Source organism: Cyrtonyx montezumae, unplaced genomic scaffold, assembly GCF_038088225.1.
Source record: "Cyrtonyx montezumae isolate F1298 unplaced genomic scaffold, pur_monq_1.0 scaffold_7, whole genome shotgun sequence".
Taxonomy (NCBI): Eukaryota; Metazoa; Chordata; class Aves; order Galliformes; family Odontophoridae; genus Cyrtonyx; species Cyrtonyx montezumae.
The window spans coordinates 6,915,897-6,931,134 of record NW_027072078.1 but is presented as its reverse complement, the minus strand read 5'-3'; the positions used below and the strand labels follow the sequence as shown (position 1 = coordinate 6,931,134).

Below are 15,238 nucleotides of genomic sequence, written 5' to 3'. Positions count from 1 at the left end.
AACAAATGAGAAGCTACCTGCAGAAATTGTTTTGTGTTAAGCAACATAGAAATACTGGATTTTATTTAGAGTATTCATCAAGAAGTTGGTCTTGGCAGAAGGAATATTACAACTGGCAGACTATGTTTTAAAGACCAGCCATCATCTCCTCTGGTTTTGTTAAGCTGCATTCTCTACTACTCATAGGTCTATCAGAATTTAGGCTTATTTAATTGTTGATTACTTTAACTAGTAGAAGTGTAATGAAATGGAGCTGCTTTGCTGCTGAATCCTTTCCCTTACCATTTTATAAGTCAGCCAAAGTTGTTAATGTCTGTGGAAAAGCTGTATATCTGCAAGTGTTGCTCAGGCTTTTTTTCTGGCATTCAGAGATGTATCTTCTGAATTCTCTTTAGATGTACTATGGTGGCTGCCTTTTGAAATATTACCTTGTTTATAAGCTTAGACAGGCAATATATAGTGTATATAGCACATATATACTATACGTATGCTATAAAGTATAGCATAGTGTGGGGCTTTGCGAGCTTTTCTGCAAGGAAAATTGTTATCTTTGGATGACACTTTCAGAAGGCTGTTTGGAGTAGTTTTCTTTTAACCCTTTTAATGTAATTTTTGGTCACGACACTTTTTATTATTATTATTATTTCCCCTCCATTTTATTTCTATGTCTTATTTCCTTTTGGACGTCATGGTTCCATGCTTAGGCCTTACTTTCCTTATTCACATACAAGACTTGAACAAGAAATCAATGAAAGCAGTGAGAGAATGAGAGTAACTTTGAACAGTAAACCAAGGCACATTCTCTCCCACTTTATTCTCTCTTATTTCCTTTTCTTTTCTCTGCTTCTGCCCCTGGAAGAGTGGTCTGGTATCCACATTCAGCTAGCTGACATACACATGCAGAAAGCGTGTGTGTGTCAATAAGCAACTCGGATTTCTAGGCTAGCTTGCACAATGGTTCATGCCTGGCAGGTAGTTTTGAAAAATGTTTGTCCTGTCCTTGACTTGTTGAGGAAGAGAACTGTTTTAGAGAGAAATTAACTTAAAAGGAAAAGAAGCCCAGCAAGGAGTGCCAAAAGCAGGGTGTGGCTTGCATGCCTTTGCTGGATGCAAATTAATTTAGCATTTACTGATGTTGAATGATGGGCTTTGACAGCCATCTAGTGGCTGGGATGTTTGTTTTGCAGTAATTAGCATGATTTCAGAGTGGTGACATAGCTGGTCCTGCGTATGTTAGTGCACAATATGATTTTTACTTCTAAACTTTTCATAATTGGTGTCTAAATATGAAGGCTTGGTATATCAGTTATGTTTCGCTTTGATTTCTGGTTGAATAGTTCTTTCTTGCAGAACTGATATTCCAAGAGGTCAATATATAGCAGGGAAAAAAAAACACTTTGTACTCATGGTGCCTTTCACTGAAGCCATTTTTCAGAAAGGTCCTTCATGTAGGCATATGAATGAATGTCTTGAAATGTTTCATAGGGTATTTTTTGTATCTTGCCTTTTATATAGGCAGATACTTGGAGACTCATTTTCCCTGGCTGAAATGAATTGATGACCCTGTAGATTCTGCAGTCAGATTCAATAGCAATAATAGTTGTACTTGCTATCGGTAAGAGAGGAATTGGCTAATGGACATTTTGCCACATAAACAGTCCCAAATCTGCTTCTGTAGTCATTCAGCACCTTGTGTTGTAACAGTTGAGGTAGAGAGAACATGTGAAGAAAACAGTGCCTTGGACTCTATGATTGAAAGAAAACAGCTTGTTGATTTCTTTGCCAAGAAAGAAACATTTTAGTAAAATTTCCTCTGCTGCCTTTTCTAGTCTGGGTATGGGTGGATGGCATGCCTATGGTTCAGGTCTGCTAGTAAAGTGGCAAAATGTGTTTGTGAATGAGTTAGAATTGTAACAACTGCTCTTTTCAGGTTACTGTTAATATAGCACTCTCACAGCATAAAGGACAGTTAGAACAGTTTACATGATCAAAATTCTGAACCTTAAAACTGTGCTTATTTTTTCTTTTCAAGTTACCAGCATATATGCGATCTGACAGTAAATCAGAGCTCTCAATGTATTTCCAGAAGTCAGGATGTGCTCCTTTTGCCTCTCTTTGTACATCTCTCTCAGCCACTTAGCAGGACTCCATCGAAGCAGTCCCCTTCTGGCTCGGCTCCCATTTGCCAGAGCAGTCGTTGCTATGAGGTTTGTTTGAAGTTATGACAGAATGCTGACTTTGGGCTCGGCAACTCAGAAATTTCATTTATGCAAACTGCTGCTCTTGAACAGCACAGTGAGTTCTCCTGGTGCTGCATTAAGGAAGACAGAGACCATATGCCAGACATCTGGGGGAAAAAGGCTAAATATGTCAGACAGTGTGTTATGTCATGCACACAAGGGAGAAGTGAGAAGAGTGCTTTCCAAAACGCGTTCTGCAGTTTGGAAAATGATTCTCACAGTGTCGTAAATGGACTGTACAGCACACTTGGTTGATGTCTTCACACTGAAAACATTTCCTCCTGAGCTTCTGCAGCACCCATTTGAGCCACTTGGTCAGTTTGTGTGATGAGCTGGTTGCTGACAGGAGGTGGCCTGGCATGAATTTTGATTTCAGTTTCTGTTAGAATGCTGCAGCAACAGTTAATGACACATCTGCTCCATTTCTCTGAGCTTTTGACATTGATGGAGTAACTGGACTTGAGCTAAGGCACAAAGCCAAAATCCCAAATCTGTTCCTATTTATTACTTTGTGATTTTGTTTACATCTGGTTCAAATTACAGCAGAAAGGCATAGAGCAGTGAAGCTGACCTCGTGCTTAGTGCTGTTGATTTTCACACAAATAAGGAGTTCTTAACAAATAACAATCGTGATCACTGACTACCAGGATGCACCCAATGTATGTATCAATAATTGCCTCTATTCCCCATCTATTTCAGTTAGAAATTAGAGCTGCTTAGGAAGCTTTGCATAGCAACCATAACCCAATTGCTGCAGTTTTGAAGACGTTTCTATTAGGAGGATTTCCATGGCCAGATGGAGCTCCCAGGGTATGACTAAGCCTCACTGCAGTATCTCAAGGTCAGGAGAGTCCTTCAGAGCATGGGAGCCTGCGTGGGAGCTCTGCTGCCCTTGTGGCTCAAAGAGAATCATGGCACAGTTTTGAGTTGCAGGTTTGTGACCTGCTGCCTAAGGGCAGTCTGGGGAGTGTTCATTCTGTTTGCTGGAGCTTGTGTTCCTTCAGAGGGTGAAATATTTATTAGTTCAAAGTAATTAACAAAAAATCTTTTCTGCTGTTAGGGCATTCTTTAAAAGTTTGGACAACTGGGGGAACTGGGTATTTTATTTTAAAAGTCTATTTTGCTTTTTTTTTTGGGGGGGGGAATACTGATACTTACCTCGTTATTTGAAACAACAACAACAACAAAACAAACAAACAAACAAAAACCCAACCCTGCTCCTATAGAATTGGCCATGTGGGACATTCTTTCATATGTAGTTATTTAGGAGTTATTTGGTGTATAGTTAACTTTTATCAGTGAATTATGCATGTGCTGGTGTGATCATGTGTCAGGCAACAATGGGCTGGATTATTAGAACTGAACAAACCTATTAGTTTGAGGAGCCTCTCTTCATTCAGCTGCAGCTGCTGCTGTGCATACCCTTGCAACGCACACTTTGGTTGCCACCAGTCAGTGACTGTCTTGTCTGGAAGGTTTCATTCTCCATGCAGGTATTAATTTATCCAAAATCCTAACAAGTGAAGTTTCTTTCTTTTCAGCAAGCATTCTATTGTGTCTGTTCCATGATACTGTAACTCTGGCTGTGTAGAGTATCCACAGCAGGGTATAGGTAATGCACACAGGTTGTTTTCCCCAGAAAATGCCCTACTGCCCTTTGTGCAAGAGTTGCTGAGAGATGGCACGTGGCAGTTCTTCAATGCAAAGTTGTACCCCACTGAACAGAACGGCATCCAATTACTCATAAAGCAGCATTCACTTGTGGCCACGTGGTGGATTTCTGCACTCCCTGATGACACTATTTTACTTCCTTTTGATTGAGAAATAACATGACAAAATGAAGTAGATGTTTAAGATGACTGATATTTAGAACTTCATAATACTGACTTCAGCTATACCTGTTAACTGTTTTCTTCGTGTATGTGGTGCTGTTTTTGATCTCCGAATGACCTCTTGATTTCACAGTTGGAAAATACTATGTATATTCTCTCTCCTTTCCCAGGAGAAGATGTTGAAGAGATTGCCTGCACTCAGAATGGCCAGATGTACCTGAACAGGGATATTTGGAAGCCCTCACCATGCCAGATTTGTGTCTGTGATAATGGAGCTATTCTTTGTGATGAAATCCAGTGTCAAGATGTGTTGGAGTGTGAGAATCCACAGGTGCCCCCAGGAGAGTGCTGTCCTGTGTGTCCACATACAGCACGTGATTTTGATCCTACCATTGGTAAGCTTGCTTCCTACTTCACTTTTTGAAAGATGAGCCAGTCAGGCTGGCCTTGAGAATGAAATTTGTTCTGTTGCTGTGGCTCAAGTTGGTAAAGGGAGACTGTGAAATGTAGGTCTGCTTGCAGTTAATACGCAGAAAGATTAGTGGTGAGGTTCGAGTTCTCTGAATCAACCCAAAGAAATAGGAAACTATGGATTCTAAAATTTCTAATAGAATTTCTATGCTGAATATTTAAATTTGAGGACAGTAAATACTTAGAAGTTATTTTATGACTTGGTTTGCACATGAACTGACCCTGGAAACTTTCCTTTGACTGAATCTGATAAAGCCCAGAGGCCTTAGAACTGAGAGGCTTATCTGAATTCCATCCTGATGTTCTGAAGTCAGTTTCTTGTTTGTTTTTTTTTTGTCATTTTTCTGGAATTGAAAGATTAATATCCTAAGACAACAATAAAATAAGCACAAGCTTTGATAAAATGCTTAATTTCAGGCATCCCCAATAGCTGAAAAAATTATATAATAATATATTATTATATGTAATATATTATTATAGCAGTCAATGTTAACACTATTAAATGCTTCTCCAATAAAACGGGCAGAAAATTCTCTTGTGAGATGTAATTAGAAAAACACAATATGAAGTATTCATGCTGGTTGTGTACTTTCTGTGATACCTTAAAGATGACATATTTTCCAGTTCATTTTTTTCTTCCAGAAGAGACTTGCATGAAGGAAATGCCTCCGAATACTTTCCTAAGAGAAAATCTATTGTCTTGCAATAAATAATAATAGAGTATGTTGCATTTTTGAACTATTCTATATACAATAATTAAAGCAATATTTTACAGGAGATGTGATTAATATTGATTAACTTAGTATAGGATGGAGTAATAGTAAGTGTGTAGTATGGACATGTGTAACTGAGAAATGATCCAAGATGTGTCAAGCATCAGTAAACAGATGGCACCTCCTGCTGTGTTTTGTGAGGCATTAGGCCGAGGCCAACAGGTACACCCAGAAGATAGAGCAGGTATGGAAACAAGCCAGAATTCCTTACTGTAATTCAAGACATTAATAAAATGTTTATTGGATGGGTTTTTATGGATATGAATGTAACTATATAGCTCTGAACTCAGGCACACATGATATTGCAAAAACTTAACAAAAATGTGAAAGATCCTCCAGTCAGGTCTATCTTTTGAAATATACTTTGTTTTATGCTATGGATTCATCAGTATAGCTTGTATTCAAGTAGATAATAAAACTTCCTTTAACTGCCAGCTCTTCAGCCAGTGCTAAAAGCTTCTAAGAGTTCCCCACAGGGTATTCTAAAGTGCTTTTTCTTAATCTGTGCAATGCTGAAAAAGGCTGAGGATCCAGGGGTGTCTGGTTCCTCAGACCTGAGCAGCAGAGTACGTGCGTCCTTGGGGCCTTATCCAACTCCTTACGCATTCAGAATCTTGTGTGCCTTTAGCTGTAGCACCTTCGCTCAGCTCTTTCCGTGTCTGTCTCTTGAAGTAAAAACACTAATTTCTCCTCATTTCTTTTTTTCTCCTTTTTATTAGGAAGAGGAAGAAAGGTAAGATTTCTTTTATTTATTTATTTTATAATATTTTATAATTGTGAATAAGACTGTTACATCTCCTCAGATCACTTCAATTTGATATAAACTCTAGGAAAAACATTTATTTTTTCCTCTTTTTTTTTTTCCCCTCAGTGGATAGGGAGTTTGCAATAGAAAACATCTTGGGATACAGGCAAAAATATCCTGGTCTTAATATAGAGAATCTCCTGGCTGAAAATCCCTGCTATCTACATCAAAGAAAGTCCAGTTTAAGTAATTTGGTTGTCTCATCTCTAGCAGTGCCACACAATGAGTGAAGACACCACTAGTTTATTAGAAGTTACAGTTCTAAAACTTTCACCTTGTTTTTTCTGTGACTGCCTGGTGTGAGACAGGTAGCATAACCCCTCTTCAACCATTCCTGTCTTAGAATGTGGTGTAAAACATTACCGTATCTTGTCTAGGCATCTTCATGTTGGCTTTAAACTATATGTTATTCAGATGACTGTTTTCAGGTAACTGTTGCACTGCTGCATATAGGGCAAAAGCAGCCCTAGGTATTTTGTATGGCTGGTGCACTGCCTTTGCAGCCTGGCTTTCTTATTGCTGCACCTATTTACAGGAGCCTGCGTGCTGCCTGCTACTGGTAGGCAAAGATACCTCCAAACTGTTCTGCTTTACAGCTGATATCCTGACCACTAGTTTGATCAGCACTATTATAAAATTATTCTTACAAATTCGAAGTTTTAAAACTATTCTACTCTGCTCTTTGTAGCTTGTATTTTTAAGGCAAACTTTGGTTTTCTGACATTTGCTGTTGTTTCATTATTTTATATGCTTGGTCATGAATAAATGGATCTTTGTATAAAACCACTAGGTGATAGCACAAATATCATAAAAGCACTCTTCAGACGTATTTAAAGGTATGAAACTGCACCCAAAGTTTTTTTTGGCACCCCTTGTGCTTTCAATGTGGTATTAACTCAGGGTGCCTGAGGCAACTTGCATAACATCATGGCTATGATTGAGTCAGCACTAAGTAAAACACTGGCAACCATTACTGTCTGCTCCTCTGACAGATGGCTCTGCAGCTGTTGGGTATCCACAAGAGCAGGACAAGGATGCTGGGTGAAGGACCAGAGCAATGAGATCCTGCTCGGGACCACGCCTCTGTGCGCCTCTCTCCATTAAACAGGGAGAGGATCTATTTCTACAGGAGAGAGAGAATGATATCTAGGATGTAGATTAAAACTCATTAAAACTGAGTAACTCCTTATGCAGAATTAGTCTGTGGAAATAAAGGGACTGTAACCAGCTTACTACTTGATAAAGGAGGCCCTCTTTTTTTTCTTTCTTAATGAAATGGTTACCACCAGTAGATCTAAACCCATTTATTTTACTTAAAATCTAATAGCTGTGAACACAATGAGCACATGAGAAAGTCAATTGGCAAATGCAGTTCCTTTCCTTTTGTGGCCATGTGATGTTGCTTTGTGTTCTGTCTCTACACTGTAGATAGACACGTTTTTTTTTTTTAACTGTGATGTTATGAATTCTAGTTTCCAATGCTGTTTATTCAAGATATTAATGCTGCAGTGGGTTCTGCATTTCAAATGAATGAAATAATCATAAAGCAGAATGAAAACATGTTTTTTAATATTGACAAAATCATGGTAACATTTTAGTCTGTCTCTTTTCTGTCAGTGTTCTGTGCGGTTAGAGAAACTCAATTTACAACCTTCATCTATGATCTCTGTAGTCATTAAAAATAGTACAGATTAGCAGGGATTTCAGTTTAGTCTCAGGTGTATCTTTAGATAAGTCTTTGCATTTTTCAGTCACAGTGATAGAACTGGCAAAATTGGTACTGTTAATTGTGCTTTCATTTGTTTTCTACCATCTGAAGTTTTTCCATCTTTTCTTTTGCAGGGGCAAAAAGGGGAACCTGGAATAGTACCACCTGTGAGTCCATTTTTTTCTTCATTTATCAGAGTGCCATAGGAGTATACATTTCAGTACTTTAAGCAGAATTGCAGCTGTTAAAGAAATGCAACAAAAAAAAAAATATATGTTGATAATGAAAGAAACTGGATGATTTACACTGTCCCACATATATAAAACTGTAAATGCCTGTCAGTTGTATTTTGAGTTAAATTCATCATATTCTTCTATTTTTATAATTCACTTCTGTGTAAGTGTAGTGATATATTAGTGTTTGGAAAATTCACTTAAAAATATAGGAATGGTGCTAAAAATTCTCTCATTCCATCCCTATTGTTATGCTATTTGAATCACAAATTATCATGTTATTCCTATTAGAATCACAGAACCATTTGGATTGGAAATGTCCTCTAAGATCATCTAAAGTCTTTCATTAAACCGTGCCCCAAAGTGCTACAAACACACGTGTTAAATAGTTCCAGGGATGGTGGCAACCACTTCCCAGCCTGTTGAATGCAGGCAAATTAAAACACTAGATAAACTATCTCATTTCATACTTATTTATTTATTTTGCTTTTGCATGTGATGATACTTCCAAAGACTTTATTCATATAGCTTATAGAAATATTGCAAAAAGGAAAGAGAGCCTGTAAAAATACTATATTTCTATTTTCTAAAAGCCTTAGAACTTACCTGGTATTTTTATTCTCTCTATTGCTGTCTATTTTTCAAGAAATAATTCTCAATGTTTTGTGACAAATATAGGCATAATACTCTGTGATCATTTTAATTTGTATTACCTTCTTCAGGTTTCAGGAATACGAGGCCGCCCAGGACCTGCAGTGAGTGTTCTCTTATCTTCTCTTTCTCTGCTGATAGCATTTTCTACTTTCTGCTATTTCTCTTTTGTATTTTAAGAATGATATCAAGGAGGGATGTTCCACACATGTGATGGGGTATTGCGTGCAAATTTGCTGGATTGCTGGAGGTAACAATTATGGAAGTTTGTACTAGGTCAGCCCATGACTTAAGCAGTAAATATGTGCTTGTAGCACATGCTTGTCTGAGGACCTTAGAACACGGTTGTTGCTGAGGAATGCTTTTCTAGCAGGAGAAGAAGATGCAGTCTGCTCTTCAGCTGTGACTAAGCAGAGAACAGTTCTCCACTATTGTGAAGGGGTGTCTCAAACCTGGACATTTTAGTATGGAGAGCTTCCAGCATTCAGAAACTCTGTGATAAATTAAGCTGTGGAGTACATGAGATATGAAATCACTTTGTTGGTCTCTGCATCCTGATTCTACTCCCTTCAGCCAATGTGCAATTGAGAAGAGGTGCTCAGTGGTCCTATCTGTTTTCTTTATGATCACGTGACAAAAAACCCCACAATTTTCAAATATGCATGACATTTCATGTTAGCAGAGCTTTACAGATTATTAGCTAGTTTAAAAGGCATTTAATTACTCTAAACTTTCTTTTAGGGACCTCCTGGTTCACAAGGACCACGAGGAGAACGAGGACCTAAGGGAAGACCTGTAAGTTATTAAAAAATATCAGAAATTAATTTCTGGACTAACCTCATAATATTAGATGGTTTTAAACTTTTTCCTTGTCTTTTAGAATTACCAGAACTTTCCTCATATCTTCCAAGAATTAGATAACAAACAGAAAAATATTTATATCTCATAATCTCTGGGTGCTTTGAGATAACTGACTGAGACTAAGCAGTATTTTCACTGCTGGCTGCTGATTACTACTGTGTATTAGTGAGTGTGGACTATGAGGATTGGAGTGTTTCAGAACAGACAATGCTCAGGAAGTTAGCAGGAGTTAATATGTGACTACATATGTTGGTATGCTGGTGAATAATATAATTGAGATTGCTCAGTGGAAATAAAGACTTCATAAGGGAATTTCAGCGTCTGCATGTGGAGAACCACAGAAAGGCAGAAAGGGAGTGCTGAAAATACCAAAGACAACACGTTCCTGTTGAAAAGGCTAGGACAAAATGTAGAAGCTGTTTTTAGCAGGTTTTAAAGAGTTGTGCCATTATAATTTCTATGTGGATATTTTCCTATCCCTCAGGAGAGAGCAAGCCAATACTTAACGTATTTTGCTTGAATAATAGAGCTGAGCTTTAGGCATAGGCCTGAAACCAACTCCTTTCTGCTGTTCCTCTGGTGAATGCCTGCTGTCCATAGATGGTAATGACACTGCTTCTAAGGACGTGGAATAAGTGCGTCACCTCTTGAGTTTGATGCCAAGCCACTGCTGCTCTCTAGATCAGTCAATGTTAAGACCTTTGTCTGATGAATGACTGTCACAACGTATAAAGGAATTCTTGAAGTAATTGTGAAATATTGTGGTGTGCAGAGGAATCTTGACTGTGTTTGCAGAGATGTCTGACGTGTCTTCCCAGTGTGCACTTTTATCAATGAGACACTAAATTTCTCATCCTGTGCCACGTGGCCCTTATGTGTCTTTTCAAAGTGATGGCTAGAAACACTTAAAATAGCAAAAAGTGTGTGTTTGGGGGGGAAAAAGAAAAGTTTCTTTGACATGGATTATTAATAGTTCTTTGAAGAGATATCAAGGGATTAAGAGCCAGTCAGCTTCTTTGAAAGCGTTATGTCAGAGGTTTTGGTGGTACTGTATGTCAGACTGCAGATCTGAGAGCACGGGGCGGTGCTATAGATCTGTAGTTACTGCTGGTGCAGGGTTTTTGATTTATACTTCTGGAAAACAGAAAGCTAGCTTACACCTCCTGTTTATAATATGAAAGACTCCCCACACATTGTTTATTATTTGTTTAAAACTAACGGAAAAGGCTTTTAAGGGCATCCTCTGTAAAGTTAACTGCAAACCTGCTAAAGCACGTTCCTAAGCCCTTTGTTTGTTTGGAGTATAATACTTTTTTTTTTTTTTTTAATTTTTATTATTCTTTTAAGTGGATTCCTAGTGACTGGTGAGCAGTAGGAACTCAACCTTGCTATGGATCTCTGCCTTTTACGTAATCGAGACACTTGGACATAAAGTGAATTCAGAACTATTAGCATAACTTCAAGTTATTTGTTAGTGTAACAGTGAGAGAGAAACACAAAGGCAGCAGAATGCATGGATTTTCAAGAGGCATCTGGGGATGGGAAGTTTTAGACTATGATACAATTTCATATAAATGAACTTTTGGAGACAAAATGTGCTTGAGCATGCCTAGAGTTATCAGTATGTTTTGTTTCAGTATTTTTACATTAGATAGTAATTGCAGCAGAAGTAAAATTGTAATTTCAAAGTGCTCTGCTGTTAAGTTGCATTTTCAAGTACAGGCAAAATCTGTAATAATGTTTCCTGACCAGCAGCTGCAGTGGACCAGAATTAATAAATGTCATTGTTCTAAATGAGTGTTTAAAGGATGCCACCTTGTGGCCTCTGCTAGATTTTTAAACATTTGGTTAACCTGTCTGATTTGAGCTGATAGTAAAAGAAAGGTTTCTACATGAACACATAAATATACAAATCAATTAATTTTAATAAATATTTTATTAAAGAGCAAGAAGATTCAGTTATGTACCACAGGTTAGTTACCAACTATAAATACAAAAATGCTTTTCAAGGACATTTAGGCTTGTGGGGTGGTTTCAGTGTTGCTTTTGAAGTATGCACAGTGTCTAAAAATGTGGTTCCTTTTCTAAGCAGGACCTAAAAATTAGTCGTTTTTCTAAGGCAGATCTCAGATCTTGTTAAAGTATCTTGGTTTGGGTACTGAAAACTTGCAGTCATTTTCTAGAAGCTTTCTGAATCCTTTCAGGCAAATCTTCTCTCCCCCCCCCCCTTCCCATACATGGGCTTTTCTTTTTATACTGAGAACAAAGGAAAGATACCTACTCAGAATTTTTCTCCTTCAGATGTTACATGCTTGTACGTTTGGCAGTGCATTCTTCTGTTTTTGATAGAAGTACTAGATAGGAAAGTTTTTGATAGAACCTTCTGCTTCTGTCCAACATGCAAGAATCTGCACATTTGTCTCAGAATACCAGCTATTCACAACTCAGATGTGGCAGGTATGTGTCTATGTATGAATATCTGATAAGAAAGATTTTCCACAGATTACTTGGCATATAGGAATTTAGACCATAAAGTTATATTAAGAATTATGAGGAAAAAAATGGCTTATTCACTGGAAGTTTCTAGGAATTTTAATGGCAGTATTATTCCAACATAGCTCTTTCCCAAAGGAATCCTTTATCTTTAATGTACAGATCACAGTAGTTCAGACCCTAGATTTCACTGGAACGTGTTGCAGACTGCAAGAAAGCACTGTCCTCCTCTCCTGGAAATGCAAGAAAGCTCTCTGATTATGATTGTGTTTATAAAGATGAGTCACTGAGCCAGGCTTCCGAAGTTTTATGTGTAAGGATCCTTAAAGTAGAGGAGCTTGTTATGTACTATTGACTTTTTTTTCTTCACTGTATTCCAGCATTTTTCTTTTAATGAGGAAAGCAGCAGAGACGAGCACTTTGAAGTCTCTATTTAGGGCTGAAGTAAATCTTTACTGGCCCTACTACTATTGATTTTCCCCTACTAATGTTTTTACTAGGTGCTTCTTTATTTAATTTTGGTTCTGATAAAAGATAATTTGAAGTTCAGGAATCAAATGTGGGTGGTAAAAATGGGAACAGTGGCACAGCCTCCCAGTCTATTCTGAAAAATGTGGTTTGAGATAACATCAGCACCAAGGGACTTACTCTGTGTTTTTTGGCAAAGTGACTGTGTTGGGAATTCAGCAACAGTATGAGCTAAACCATTCATGATGTCAGAAGGCTGCAGAAATCAGTGGAATTTCCTGAGTTTTTGTATGTATGTGCACTAGTTTGAGGTATCTGCATTTTAGAAATAAATTCTGCACAGTGCACAAAGCCAAGAAGTTGTGCAGGAATTGCATACTCTACTATGAAATGATAGGAAGCCTGAATTTCTAGAATAGCATTGGAGAGAAATTACTGCTATTTATTTGTGTGCTGGATTCATAACTCATGTAAACCAGTGCTTCAGATCCAAAGCTAAGATCAGGCATTGATGGATGTTGTTTATTTGAAGACCTTCCTTTAGTAATTCAGATTTATTGGAGATGAGATTTGGTCATTTAGAAGGATTTTGCTGGATACATTTATATGCTGTTTGCGTTTGTTATTTTCTATCTAGGGTCCTCGTGGTCCTCAAGGAATTGATGGGGAACCTGGTATCCCTGGGCAGCCTGGTGACCCTGGTCCTCCTGGACATCCTACTCATACAGGACCAGATGGACTAAGCAGGGTGAGTTTTACATTTGCTTTGGTGAAAAGTGAAGTGAACTTTGGTTGAGGCCCACATCCTACACAGTAACTTCTATTTATTTTCAGCAAATACAGAACACTGTTCTAACTGTTCCTGTCTCCCAGTCGTGAGGGACAATGGATAGCAGGAATGAAAGTTCTGCAAGAAATTGGAATAATTTGAATGTGAAACAAATCTGAAAGGACATTTTTCTAGATGTTAAAATACATTGTAAAAGACAAGGTCCACAAATCTAAAGCCCTTAAAAGGATTCCATTAATTTCATCTGACTTAAATGCAAGGGATCGGATCAGTAGTACAGGGAAACCGGTATACCAAATTAGTAATGCAGAAAAATAAAAATAGGATAGATTATAAATAAGAAAATAATCAGTAGGAGCAATTAAAGTTTGCTAAAGTCTACTTCATGCTGAAATTATTCAGGCCAACACTTAGATGATTAGTAAGGAATTATCTGTGGAAAGCAATGCTAACCAGTCCTACTTATGGACAAAATATTCTGCAAGGCTTATTTTTTTCCTGAATTCTGTGGAAGACTAATGATGATTGACAAGGAGATACATATCTGAATTTCTGAAGTACATTCAGAGACAAGTTTGTTGCTATATGGAAGGTACCTGCTCTATTTCTCACTCAATTGTTCTTGCAATATTACCGAAAACAGACATTATCCTGCAATAAGATGTAATATTATTTAGGCCAGCAGCCTGCAAATTCAGGAAGCTTTTCTTGGCTTAAACACCTTTCTGAATGGTCCCAAATCCAGCAGGTTCAGTAAATCTCTTCAGTATGGAGGAATCCCTTAGAACCACAGAAAACGCAACCTAATGCAGTTGATTTTATGATTGCGTATTTCCATTTGCCTTCACGTATTTCTGAACTTGAGACACAATAAGTGAAAATAAACACATCTTAGAAGAAATGAAGAAATAGTGCATGGGAAGTGAAAGTATGATTTTAACCTTGAGAATGGAAGAAATAATATATTTGAAATAATATATAATTTATTTTTATTGGAAGCTTTTATCTTTTTAGGCCTTCCGAATGATTGCTAATTAAAATCACCCATCTTATTTTTTCAGCCATTTGCAGCTCAGATGGCAGGACTGGATGAAAAGTCAGGACTTGGTAGTCAGATGGGACTGATGCCTGGTGCTGTGGTAAGACCAGATTACATTTGCATTGTAGAAGAGTTCTGAAATGGAATGCATATACAAAAAACAAAAGCAGAATCCATCCTCTTCAAATTTCTGTGCCTTTAGAAATTAAGTATACAGAATTTCCCAGTGAATGAAAACTTGTTCTGTTAAAGTGGAAGCTTTTTGTCCCTCTTTCTGTCCTTCTTGTCATCTTTCTTTTTCCTTCTGAAAAAACAACAGCTATTAGGGTATATTAAAAAAGCAATACATGATTTTTCATTTATTGAGTCACTGCAGAGGAACTAGGAAGTGTTGGATGTAGTACAAACCTGAGTAAACAAATGTGCAACTTCAAAGGTTTCTTTTTTGTGTCGTGCCATTGAAGATAATTCCTTTTGGTAGCAATTTGAAAGAGCATTTCTGAAACCAGCTGTGAGCTTATTATTTTAAGACAGGCATTCTTTCTCTCCAGTGAGTCCAGTTTTCTCTCACTATTTAGGTATGTCTTTCATTTTTAGTTCACTGGGAACTTACTTGTAACATGGAATTTTATTTATTTATTTTTTGAACATCTGTAAAAGCCATTACACCACCCTAAACTGTCTGATTGGGTTATTTTTAAATAGTATCTCTTTTTACTATGTGTATTTATCATACTGTGATATCTTGAAGGTAGTGCTAGCTTTTTTTCCTGTCATTTTTAACATTCTTTTTTGAGGAGACTATCCTTCAGTGACTGCCCTGCCCATGAGTTTGCTTACCTGCATCTTATCCATCCAGGGCCCCACCAGTAAC

The 15,238-nt window shown here is 37.6% G+C and overlaps 1 protein-coding gene across 1 annotated transcript in view; it reads left to right on the top strand.

Moving 5' to 3' along the window:
• COL5A2 (collagen type V alpha 2 chain) overlaps positions 1-15,238 on the top strand; it is a 104,030-nt gene that overhangs the window by 46,166 nt on the left and 42,626 nt on the right. The window contains exons 2-8 of the mRNA XM_065750692.1: positions 4,243-4,467; positions 6,036-6,049; positions 7,964-7,996; positions 8,785-8,817; positions 9,455-9,508; positions 13,173-13,283; positions 14,387-14,464. Of these exons, the coding sequence (XP_065606764.1) occupies positions 4,243-4,467; positions 6,036-6,049; positions 7,964-7,996; positions 8,785-8,817; positions 9,455-9,508; positions 13,173-13,283; positions 14,387-14,464 (548 nt within the window). The remainder of the gene's footprint in view (positions 1-4,242; positions 4,468-6,035; positions 6,050-7,963; positions 7,997-8,784; positions 8,818-9,454; positions 9,509-13,172; positions 13,284-14,386; positions 14,465-15,238) is intronic.